General features: G+C 61.5%; 2 protein-coding genes across 2 annotated transcripts; one reads left to right on the top strand and one right to left on the bottom strand.

Moving 5' to 3' along the window:
* Positions 1-79: 79 nt before the first annotated feature.
* Ocel1 (occludin/ELL domain containing 1) lies at positions 80-1850 on the top strand. The gene is made up of 5 exons (XM_031336859.1): positions 80-364; positions 426-769; positions 1110-1275; positions 1390-1443; positions 1609-1850. The coding sequence occupies exons 1-5, from the start codon at positions 80-82 to the stop codon at positions 1735-1737; spliced, it is 978 nt and encodes a 325-aa protein (XP_031192719.1). The 3' UTR covers positions 1738-1850.
* A 904-nt stretch (positions 1851-2754) lies between these two features.
* Nr2f6 (nuclear receptor subfamily 2 group F member 6) lies at positions 2755-10108 on the bottom strand. Its single transcript, XM_031340216.1, has 4 exons — positions 9633-10108; positions 6995-7089; positions 4469-4993; positions 2755-3402 (listed from the first exon to the last, which is right to left on the bottom strand). The coding sequence occupies exons 1-4, from the start codon at positions 9911-9913 to the stop codon at positions 3131-3133; spliced, it is 1173 nt and encodes a 390-aa protein (XP_031196076.1). The 5' UTR covers positions 9914-10108; the 3' UTR covers positions 2755-3130.
* Positions 10109-11170: the final 1062 nt, after the last annotated feature.

Raw genomic sequence — 11170 nt, forward strand, 5'->3', positions numbered from 1 at the left:
AGAGAGAGAGAGAGAGAGAGAGAAAGAAAAACAAAACAAACAGAAACGAAACTACCTTGCTGTCCCAACACTGGGGAAAATGAAGAGGCCAAACAGCGCTAAGCAGGGCGGACTCCAGCCGGGCGTGGAGCGCTCGCCGCAGGCTCCGCCCGCCCGCACAGCCCCGCCCTGCGGCCGAGCACTGGTGCCAGCGGCTCCAACCGCAGTTCCTGCGTCCCGGGCGGCAGGGCCAGGCGCGGCTCCCGGACGAGTGACCAACACCGAGCGGGACAGCCGCAGGCGGGCGGGCGGGGCCGGGAGCTCCGGGACCGTCACCCCGGAGGGCGCCGCACGAGGCGGAGGGGTCGTCGCGCCTCCGACCCGGGTCGCCTCCGCGGCTTTGCGCTCTTCCGGCTTGAAGGACAGGGCGGGGCCCTCGCGCGTAGCCGCAAGGCGGCGCCACGGTCCGGCAGCGCTCGGGGCGGAGTCTGGGGTGCGCGGCCAGCCGACCGCGCTCGCGGAGGAGGAGGGTCCCCGCCGGTCCCGCCTCCGGGCGCGGCGCGCGCGGTCCCCGGGCCTGTGGATCCGCGGCCGGGCGCTCAGGCCCTGCCGCCGGGGGTCGCCAGAGAGCCGCCGCCCCACGCATGCCCGCCCCGGAGCCCCGAGAGCTCAGCGCCAGGCCCCGGAAGATCGTGTTTGCCGACGAGCTGCGCCCCCGGGCGCCACTGCACCCGGAGAAGCGAGTCAGAGATCTGGGACTCCGCCCCAACCCAGTGCCCGACTACAAACTGTGAGTGCCCCCTCGGGGCTTTTGGCTGGGAGACCAGGTCTGGTCGTGTAATCCAAGATAACCTCTAATGAGTTTTGATCCTCCTGCCTCAGCTTCCTGAATTCACCACGCCCACGTTCCCTCTGAGCTTCCTAATGCCTGGGAAACAGAAAGGGGCAGTGAAGGCTGGGGTTTTTGATGGGCGAGTAAGAGTTTATGACACTAGGAAATGAGATCGGTGGTAGAAGGCATTTTGATTTGGGGGTCCCAGCACCGGCAAAGAAAAGCCAATTGCCATGATGGAGTGGAAAGCCAGATTTCCCTCTGCTTACACACTGACTGACCCCTTCCAACCTGGTAGTAAGTACCCACCAGTGGCCAGCAGGAAGGACCGGAGCCGCTATGCCGCAGTGTTCCAGGACCAGTACGGAGAGTTCGCGGAGCTCCAGCGGGAGGTGGGGGCCACGCAGGCTAAGCTCCAGCAACTGGAGGCCCTGCTGCTGTCACTGCCCGCGCCGCGAAGCCAGGTCAGCCCAGAGCCTCCTGTGCTCAGCTCCCTGCGGCGGTGCTGCTTCTACTGGGTGGCATGCTGCCACAGCCATGGCGGCCCTTCTGAGCCCCTTCCCACCTTGCCCTTTCAGAAGGAGCTTCGCATGGCAGCTCGTGTCAGGAGAGAGTTTGAGAAGAAGCGGGTGGTGAGTGGAGACTCCTGGGGTCACCGATTTGGCTGTGTGTGTGTGGTGCTGTCCCGAGGCTGGGACTGTGTAATCAAAGCCGAGATGTATAATAGAAAGAGCTGAACAGCTTAAGGCACTCTGGCTAGAGTGCCAGGAGGACTTCCTCAACTCTTGTTCCCCTAGGATCCTGGCTTCCTGGATAAGCAGGCTCGCTGTAACTACCTGAAGGGTAAACTGAGGCACCTCAAGGCCCAGATCCGCAAATTTGATGACCAACGGGACAGCGACAGTGAAGCCTCCGTGTACTTCTGAGTGTCCTGGAGATGGTGGCCAGCTCCTCCTCCCATAGGGAACCACACCAGTTCTTCCAGGGGAAGCAAATCCTGTTGAGAATCCCAGAGAATTAAACATGGATTAGACACCTACTGTGTGCAGCTGCCTGAAAGCATCCCTCCATTTTACAGAAGGGGAAATGAGGTTGAGAGACCCGTCCAAGGTCTCATGTGGAGCAGCGACTGTGTAGATTGCAGGGGGGCATAGGCAGAAGGCATGAGTTGGGGCCACATGGTATACGTGTTGTGATGGGGTGTCCCAGGGGTAAGGGCTGGGCAATGCTTGGGGCTTGTCTGCAGGGGTGCAGCCTCAGGACACCCAGGACTTGTCTACTCTGCATAGCTAAGGCCTGAGCCACGTAGAGGCCAGGATTCTCCAGGGAAGATGTCTTCCAACAGAGAGGGACAGTTGTAGGGACAGTAGATCCCCTAGGGCTTGAAAGCAGGCCTGGGGCATGGTAAGCATGGGTGGCACTCAGTCCCACTCCAAAGTTGGGCCCCTAACTCCCTGGTACTTTTCTCTTCCCAAGGCAGGGTTTCTCTGTTTAGCTCACTCACTCTATAGACCAGGCTGGCCTTGATCTGAGATTTCTCTGCCTCCCACGTGTTGACATCAAGGGTGTGTGCCACCACTACTGGGATACTCCCACAGTTCCTTTCATCACCAAATATCAACACAGTTAAATTCACATCTCAATCTGTCCCCACCTTCGTTATAGCAACTTTAAAAATGGAGATATGTGTTACTTGGGGTAAGAAATTGAATTCAAACCAACCCCAATGTAAAAAGGTAGGTTGGTCTCATGAACATGAAAATACCAGGCTTTCAGGTGTGGCTTGACCCAGCAATTGCAAAGCTGTTTTAGGAAAGCCTTTACCAGGGCCTCTTATTCCTCCACAGTAATGAGGCGAGACTCCTACCCCACTGGGGCCTACAGAGCACAGGCTAGACCCTGAGGTTACTTCCCCAACACTGCAGAAGAAAGCAGAGGCCAACCAAGTAAGGGAATATCTTTATTATTATTGGCCATGATTTCATCATCACATGTCTCCATGGACCATGTATCCAGGGGACCCTCCTGGCCCATAGTACCCCTGTCCAGCTGCAGTGGCCCTTCCAGAAATCCATAACACCAGAGGCACCAACATGCTGGCTCCAGACCGTCAGCCCCACCCTGATGAAGGGCTGCCAGGTCAAGGCTGGGGCCTGGGAGATCCAAATCTTTTTGGTTTCATGATTATTTAAAAAATAAAACAAACATTTCACAGTCTTTAAAAAAAAAAAAAACAGTCTCAGAAGAGAAGCTGGGGCCCTGATTCCCAGGGTCCCACAAGGCCCCAGTTTCCATGTGTGTCCTGGAAGATGAGCATCGCTAGCCCGAGCCATAGGGCCAGTTAAAGGTGCTCCCTGACAGAAGCATGTCCCGGATGAGCGTCTCAATGGGTGTCTTGCCCACCAGGCGCATGAAGAAGAGCTGGGAGATGAGGGATGCGGGCACAGCACGCAGGGCCGGCAGGCGCAGCAGCAGACGCCCAAAGCGCTGAGGCTGCGATGGGTACTGGGCACGCACATACTCGGTGAGGGCCACCTGTGCCTTCTCCTGCAGGCTCTCCACATGGGCTGGGTCAGAAAGGCCACAGGCATCTGCAGGAAGCAGGGATGACAAGGGCAGTCATGGTTGGGGAAGCAGGGCAAGAAGCCTACAGGGAGGAGGGTAAGGATGGCGCCGCCGGAGGCAGGCATGAACAGAGGTACAATCCCAGGGCACAAAAGGGAGTATGTAAGTCAGTGTCCACCACAGACTAGCCGTGCAGCACCAAAGGAACAGGCTCAGGAACTGCTGCTCCATGCATGGTTTAAGGAAGCCCCGCCCAACAGAAGGGGCATTACTACTCTGCACCACTTTGTGGGTGTAGCCTCCAGGCCAGGATCTCCCTCAGCCACACCCACCGGAAGGCCTCGCTCCATAGCAGTACCCAGATGTCCCTTTTGCTCTCAGGAGGGGGTTAGACAAGGTATGGATCTGTAACCCGTACAGTCCTAGAACTCGCTGGTCCCTTCCCTCAGCTCACATCCCGGGGTCTCTAAGATGTACTGACTTCCCCTACCTTAGGAAAGGCATGTCATCAGAGTGGCCTCCAAGTGTGGCCTGCTAGGGTCATTATCCTGCACCCAAGCTGCAAGGCAGAGGGGACAGAGTGGCCCTGTGGGGTATGGCCCCTGGACAGAGACAGGAGCTCAGAGGCCTGGATCAGTTTGAGGGCATGATGTGGTGACTTCAGGAGTAGGATGCTGAGTATGGTCTCAAGCAGCTTGGCACATGGCCTTAAGCAGTGTCAGGGACCTGGGGTCAGGCCTACCACAGTTTCTGAGTAGGGGCCTGGGGGTAGTATTAGGCCAGGTGTAGCTGCGGAGTCACCTGTGTCAAAAGGGTGTGGCCTGAGGCAGTGTCCTCTCAGTCTGGCTGGAGAGTGGCCCAGGTTGGCTACAGAGGGAAGGGCGTGGCCTGGTTGCCCGAGGCTGAGTAGGGGCAGGATCAAGGATGGGGGCGTGGTCAGTCTGAGGGCGTAGCCTTGGGTCCAGTTGGGAGCACGGTAAGTGGCAGGGCGAAGTCTGCTTGGAGGCGTGGCTTGTCCCTGGGAATGGGTGGCTTGGGGCGTGGCCTATATATATAGCTAGGGCTCTAAAGGGGCGGGGCGGGGCGGCTCACCAGGCGTGAAGAGCGCGATGGCCTTGAGGCAGCCGTACTCGGCAGCATCCACCTGCAGGCGGCCCAGCTTGTCCACCTGCTCCTGGAAGGCACGCACCTGGTCCATGAAGGCCACTGCGCGCTCCGCTGCCATGGGCGCGGCGTGCAACCCCGCGGCGGCCAGCAGCGGTGCCGTATGCAGCGGCAGCGCCGCCTGCGCGGCGTTCAGCACGAAGAGCTCACTCCAGCTGAGCCGCAGCAGCGCCACCTGGTCGGCGGCCGGCAGCTCGGGGAAGAAGGGCGCGTGGCGGGCCCACTCGACCGTGCTGAACAGCAGGCGCGCCGCCAGCTCGCACACGTTGTCGATGCCCAGCACGGCGCCGCCGCCACCAAAGCGCCCGGCCGCGGGGTAGGGCTCAGCGCGCAGCAGCTGCGCGATCAGCTCGGACACCGGTGGCCCCGCGAACGGCTCGACTCCCGCCGCGCCCGGAGGACTGCAGGCCGCTGGGCCCGGGAGCGCATGCGGGATGCGGCCGCGCTGCACGGCTGCAGAGGGAGACGGGGCGCGTCAGGTGGCAGCGCGGGAAGGCCACCCCCACCCCGTGTGGCCGCACAGGGGACCGGGCACGCACTGGGCACTAGCAGTGTCTGGCGGCCACCCCCAGCATCCCCACCAGCTGCACCTCCTCTTGCAACGTGGAGGCCACATCTGTCAATCACCGAGAACTCTGGTTCTGTCTCTGGCCTTTCGCTACTTTGCCTATGGTGGTACATACCTGCCATCCCAGCTCTGGAGCGTGGAGGCAGGAAGGTCAGGAGCTCAAGGCCAACCTCAGCACAAACTAAGTTTGAGGTCAGAATGGGCTACAGCTGTTTCAAAAAATAACCGAAAAGAAAATCCAATGCTTATCTGAGTCCTCGGTCACAAACGGAGTGAAAGTAAACTGAGGCACTGAGACAGCAAGGAACACAGGCTGGCTCCCCAAGGTACTTTAGCAGGGGGAAGGCAGTCTGGGCAGGGAGCCAGGAGGCGTCTAATGAGCATGCTTTAATGAGCTGACACCTGTCTCACTGGTGGGTGAACTCCAGGTCAGCCCAAGAAGAGCCAGAGCCAGGCAGGGATGCAGGGACACAGGAGGGACCCAGGCCAAACATAAGAGAAGCTGGGAACCACCTGTCAGCTGGAGCCAGATTGGGTCCAACCCCATCCTCACTATTGCTCCTCATGCAGCCCTGGTCCTACACCAGGGCCTTTGCCCAGGATGTCCCACACCTCCAAATCTTCTCTTTCCCTCTCCCCTCTCTTCTTCCTCTTCCATCCAGTCTAGACTGCTGGAATTCACAGCTCAGCACACTCCTCACCCATGTGCTCTCTGCCAGCTTCTTCCTGTGTCAAAGGCAGATGACCACTAAGCTAGGTGAGGATCTAAGTGACTTGGCTTTCAATACGCCAGTCAGGTGTGAAGGGCTGGGTGGATGGTAACTCCAGCGAAGAACCATTTGTTGAATCCTGCTGAGTACCAGACCCTGCAGGAGGCCCAGGAGATGGGCACAGGAAGGGTGTCAGTTTCAGAGCAACATGGACTGGACCCTCAGTAAGCAGGGGACCCCGAGGAACTAACAGTCAAGGAGCTGAGGGAGGTGCCAGGCTACATCTGGAAGGAGGAACAGCTATGCAAAGGCCCTGAGGCAGGACAGCACTAGAAGCAAGAGTCCCTGCGATCACGGGCTCTGACTAGAGACCTATCAGGACTTTCCATCAGACAGACAAGTCTAGACAAAAACTCAGTCTGAGCAAGGACAGGGCAGGAGTCACCTTCAAACTTAAAGGGACCAAAGAGGCATCAAATAAGGCTGGCACTTGTTTGTTGTTTTGAATGTGCCCATATGCATGTGGGGTTTTTTCTAACCAGGTTTTGTTATGTAACCCAAACTGACTTCAAACTGGAAATCCTCCTGCCTCAGCCTCACAGATGCTGGGATGACAAGCCTGCACCTATTATATGCCTGACTGTCAGGTCTGAGGCCACTGTCAGGTTCTCAGAAGCCTGTTACCTGATGTCCCAGTCTGGCCCATGCCCCTGGCTGGCCTGGGGAGCTCATGCCTCCCCCCATCCCCGCAGCAGCCCAGGCATCCAACCCTCGGGGATCCGACTGCCTGCCTCCAGATTGCACTTGAATTCTGAGGGCACCTGACAGGATCTGAGGCCCAGCTGTGCACACAGTCTGTCTACCCGGGACTCATGGGCAGGGACAGGCAACTGAGCCTCCCCCTGGCAGCCTTTGGCTATAAACTGGCTGGATCCTGCCTTCAGCAAACACACAGAACTGAGAGTAAACAAACTTTAAAAGTAAAAATAATACTCCCAGTTCAGGAAGGGGGGAGGAGAAAAGGGCAAGGAGCTGCCCTTTGAGGTCAGAGGTCAGGTGGGCCTGGGGAAAGGATTGAGTGGCTGCACCCCACTACCAGGCCGCCGGTATCCTAGCTACCTCCCCTCAGATCCCCAACAAGGGCCTGGCTATGGCCACATCCCCAGGGCTACTCACCCTCCTTGCGCATGCCCACCCGGAAGCACTTCTTGAGGCGACAGTACTGACACTGGTTCCGGTGGTGCTGATCAATCTGACAGTCACGGTTGGACCTGGAGACACAGGCCAGGGTTCCCAGTGACGTGCCTGCAAACCCTTGAGAGACACCAGTGGGGGCTCCCTGGCCTGCCACGGTAGCCCCCAAAGCACACTGTGAGGACTCAGTTCCCTAACTTGGAAGGAGCAATCTGATCATAATGGGTGTTGAAGGACAGACAGAGCACAAGGAGAGCCCTTTAGAATGGGTTTTGAAGGATGCACAGAAGTCCCCAGGGGGGGCAGATGGAAAAGCATTTCCAGGTAGAGGATACAATGGAGCAGGTTTAAAACGCAAAAGGGTGGAAACTGAATCCTGTTCATTTTACTTGGTCACCACCAGGCCAAGTGCCAGCTGTGAATGGAGTCACAGTACTGCACTGGCTCAACCTTACAGCCTATGGTGAGAAGGAACGGACAGAGTTTCTCTCCTCTCAGAACACTGGCCCAACACCCATGTCTCCATAAGCCCAGGACTCTTCCTCTGGACAGCCCTCCAGGAGTGGCCAATCTGGATGCCAAAAAGCACCCAGACATGAAGTAGAAATGAGAGGCAGAAATCTTCTCCCAGCCTGTTCCTGTATCACCCTCCGGCTGCTGCCCCATACAGGAGCCACTGAGCTGAGAGGTCCTGGGGGCTCCAGCCCCAGCTGGGGTGCTCTGGGCAGGGTTAGGAGAGCCCAGACTCTATGACTTTTAGAGGCCCCCAGGAAGGGGCCCAGCTGGGGCAGAGAGAACTCAGGCTAAGCCAGAACAAAGCCAGCAGCCAAGCAGTGAAGGGGGATCAGGGCGGCCAGGCGGAACTGGCCAGGCCCTAGGCGGGTGAGCTCTGCTCAGGGAAGGCTTTGGCGTCTCCACTGTGTGGTTGGGACAGATTAAAATCCATACAACTGTAAGTCCTTCTAGCTATCTCACCTAAAGTGCATATATGCTTTGCCTGCTGTGCTGTGCTCATTACAATGGCTGTCCCTATTTCTGTGTTTGGGGATGAGGGTGGCCACTGTCCCCTTGCTATGCTTTCCAGGCTGCCCTCAGCCTTCTGAGTAGCTGGGACTGTGTCTAACACACAGTGGCCAGTTTCCCATGCTCACACACTGCCCATGGCTGCCTGCTGCCCTCAACCCAGCACTTCATGTCCACATGCCTCTGCTGTGCCTGAATGGGCTCACCTGACAACACAGCTCACTAAGCATGGGGGGGAGGCTCCTCTGCCTGCCCTACCCCAGGGCTTTGAGGCCACTTCCTGAAGCTCTCCTACCCCGACAGCTGCTGGTCCACTTAGGTTCAGAGATGGAGACCAACCACACAACATCCCACAGCAACCCTGTGGTCCCAAAGGAACCCAGAGAGCAGGTGGGGACCCTGAGCCTGCCCCAGTCCCCTTCACTCTCCCCAAAGACCCAGCCAGACCCAGCAACTCATTCCAGACACAAGAATGAGGCCAAAGTCTGGTGGCCCAGTTACAGCTGGAGGAGGGGAGCAAGTCAGGTCCCCACCAAGTCCAAACTCTAACATGGTGGCAGCCCCCACCTGACCTGTCACTAGCATCTACCTCTGGGAGGGAGCTCAACTCCACACCTAGCCCCCACAGTTCTACCGGCTAATTCCACTGGGCCAGGACCCCTTCCCATGACTACAACTTCTCTGAGGCTCTGGGTACCTGGGAAACGGGGCTGCTTGCCCAGCACGATCCTGGGGGATGCAGAGTCTGCATGCATAGATAGAAAGTGCTCTACAACCCCTGGCCTGGACAGCCAACCTCTTTTTCGAGGGGCTTTCTGTCCCCAGAAGCAGCCAGTAAGCAAAACCACGCCCTGCACGGCCCTGCAGAAGGGCCCCCCCTAGACGGCATCTCCCATGAGTCCTTCACTCTTAAGAGTCGTCCCGAAGTTTAAAGGCTCATCCCGGAGCCCCAAGGCTGAACCAACCCGGGAGTGGGGGGTGCGGTCAATTCCGGTGGCCTTGCTGGCCCTCCAGCGGCCGCTTCCGGTGACCCAGAGCCTAAGGGATACCCCTCTGGTGGACAGGAACAGACCCTCGTGCACGCAGCCCCCAACCCCCCCGATTCTGGTGAAGGCATCCATCCCGAGCCACCCACCCGGGGAGTCCCTCCAGCTGCCCATGCAAGGGCGACTTTGGAAGTGATATTTGACCCAAGGGCGCGCCGGATCGATCCGCGCGGCCGCAGACAATGGCCCCTGGACGCCGCCAGCCCCGCGGTGCGACCTGCACGTCTGGTTCCCGCGGGGCGCCACGCGTGACGGGCCCACGAGAAAGGGGGCGACCAGGGGCCGGAAAGAGGGTCTCCACTCCTGACAGCACCCCGAGCCCTCCCTGCCTGGCAGAACCAGCTCTCTTCAGAGCAGGACAAGAGCAAAAGGCCACCTGCGGGGGAGAGGGGGACCTGCACGCACGTAACACCAACTATATACCGGATCTCGACCGGGGCCGAGCCCGTGGTCTGGGGCAGGAATGCGGGTGCGGGGAAGGTCAGTGCCGGGCCCAAGGTGACCGAGCAGGTCCGGCCCGGCCCGGCCCGGTGGCCGCGCGTGGGGCTCACCGGCAGGTGTAGCTGAGATTGCGGCGGATGCTGCGCTTGAAGAAACTCTTGCAGCCCTCGCAGGTGAACACGCCGTAGTGCTTGCCGCTGGACTTGTCCCCGCACACCACGCAGTCCACCTGCAGACCCGGACGCTCCTCGTCGCCCGGCTCCGCGTCGCTGGTCGCCCCGGGAGGCGACGCCGAGTCGTCCTCGGTCGCGCGTGGGTAGCTCCCACCAGCCTTGTCCACGCCGTTCGTGTCGCCTCCGGGGTCGCCCCAGCCACCGGTCACCATGGCCATAGCCCCGGGGACAGCGGGGCCGGGGCGCCCCGGGACGAGTCCGTCCCCTCTGGGCACGCCTGGCGACCCGAGGGGGACCCGGCTACCCCAGGCGCATGCAGCCCGCGCGCTCGGGGGGCTCCGGTCGCACCCCCCCGAAAAAAGTTTTGCGGCAACTTCCTGCGGCCGGTCCGCGCGCCAGGCAGGAACTGGTCCGGCCGGTTCCAGGCCAACTTTCCCACGCGTGCCCGCGGCCGACGGGGGCGCGCTAGAGGCGCGAGTCTGGGGCGCCCAGGTCCCGTGGTCCGGAGTCCTGGGGACCGGGTACCATCGCGGGGGCCATGGCCCGGCCCCGCCGCCCAGGCCAACTTAGTGGCTCACCATCCGAGCGCGCGCGGGCGCCCCCGAGCCCGGGGGGGAAACTTTGGCCGCAAGTTGCGCGGCGAGGGGGGAGGGGCGGCGGGAGCGCGCGCCGGAGACCCGGAGTCCCGCACGTCGCGCGCGCCCGGCCGCGAACGCAGAGGTCCGGGCGAGAGAGCCGAGTGGAGAGTGCGGCCCGCGGCCTTCCCCGGATCGTCTCCCCGCCGAGCGCCCGCGCGGCCGGCCTGGGCCTGCGCCTGGGCCCGAGCCTCGGCCTCGCCCTGGCGCTCGCCGCCGGCCCCGCGCTGCGGCCGGCCTGACACCCGCGTTCCATCGGCGCCGGCGGGGGCGGGGCGGGGGCGCGCGGCGCGGCCGGGGGCGGGCGCTCGTTGCCCCGGCGACGGCCGCCCTTATAAGGGCATGGGGTAGCCGCGCGCCGCCCGGAGCCGTGGGCCGGCGAGAGGGCGGGGCGGGGCGCGCAGCTGACCCTCCCCCACGCGGCCGCGCAGCCTTAACCCCTGCGCGCCCTGCGCGCCTTGCGCGCCCTGCGCGGGGCATCGGGCAGCTCCGCGCGGCTCCCGGCGGCCGCGCCCCCCGGGGACCTCTGCACGGGGCACGCCCCCGCCGCACACGCGCGCGCCCCGCCTCGCTCCGCTCGGCTGCCAGCTGGAGCGGCCCCCTCCTCCCCGGAGTCTCCGCCGCCCGCCCCGCCCCCGCCCCCGCCCCGCGCTCCGCTCCGGTGAACACCTGGTGTCCGGAGTCTGGGGGTGGGGGTCCGCGCGCTTAGGTCAAGGGGTCCCCCCTCTCTTTTCAGGCTTCAAGGGTGGGAGAGGCAGGGCGTCCGTCGCCCCTGTGGCCGGAAGGCGTGCCAGCCCGGGGCTGTTGTCCCGGGTCCCTCTTCATTTCCTTTCCTTTTTT

This window comes from Mastomys coucha, unplaced genomic scaffold, assembly GCF_008632895.1.
Source record: "Mastomys coucha isolate ucsf_1 unplaced genomic scaffold, UCSF_Mcou_1 pScaffold22, whole genome shotgun sequence".
NCBI lineage: Eukaryota > Metazoa > Chordata > Mammalia > Rodentia > Muridae > Mastomys > Mastomys coucha.

Bases quoted from the DNA above. Each gene is read 5' to 3' on its own strand.
- Ocel1 (XM_031336859.1), top strand. From the start codon at position 80: ATGAAGAGGCCAAACAGCGCTAAGCAGGGCGGACTCCAGCCGGGCGTG. The intron at 365-425 runs GTCGCCTCCGCG...CCTCGCGCGTAG, and splicing joins TCGTCGCGCCTCCGACCCGG to CCGCAAGGCGGCGCCACGGT. The intron at 1,276-1,389 runs GTCAGCCCAGAG...TTGCCCTTTCAG, and splicing joins TGCCCGCGCCGCGAAGCCAG to AAGGAGCTTCGCATGGCAGC.
- Nr2f6 (XM_031340216.1), bottom strand. From the start codon at position 9,913: ATGGCCATGGTGACCGGTGGCTGGGGCGACCCCGGAGGCGACACGAAC. The intron at 4,994-6,994 runs GTGAGTAGCCCT...CTCCCTCTGCAG, and splicing joins GGTGGGCATGCGCAAGGAGG to CCGTGCAGCGCGGCCGCATC. The intron at 3,403-4,468 runs GTGAGCCGCCCC...TGCTTCCTGCAG, and splicing joins CATCGCGCTCTTCACGCCTG to ATGCCTGTGGCCTTTCTGAC.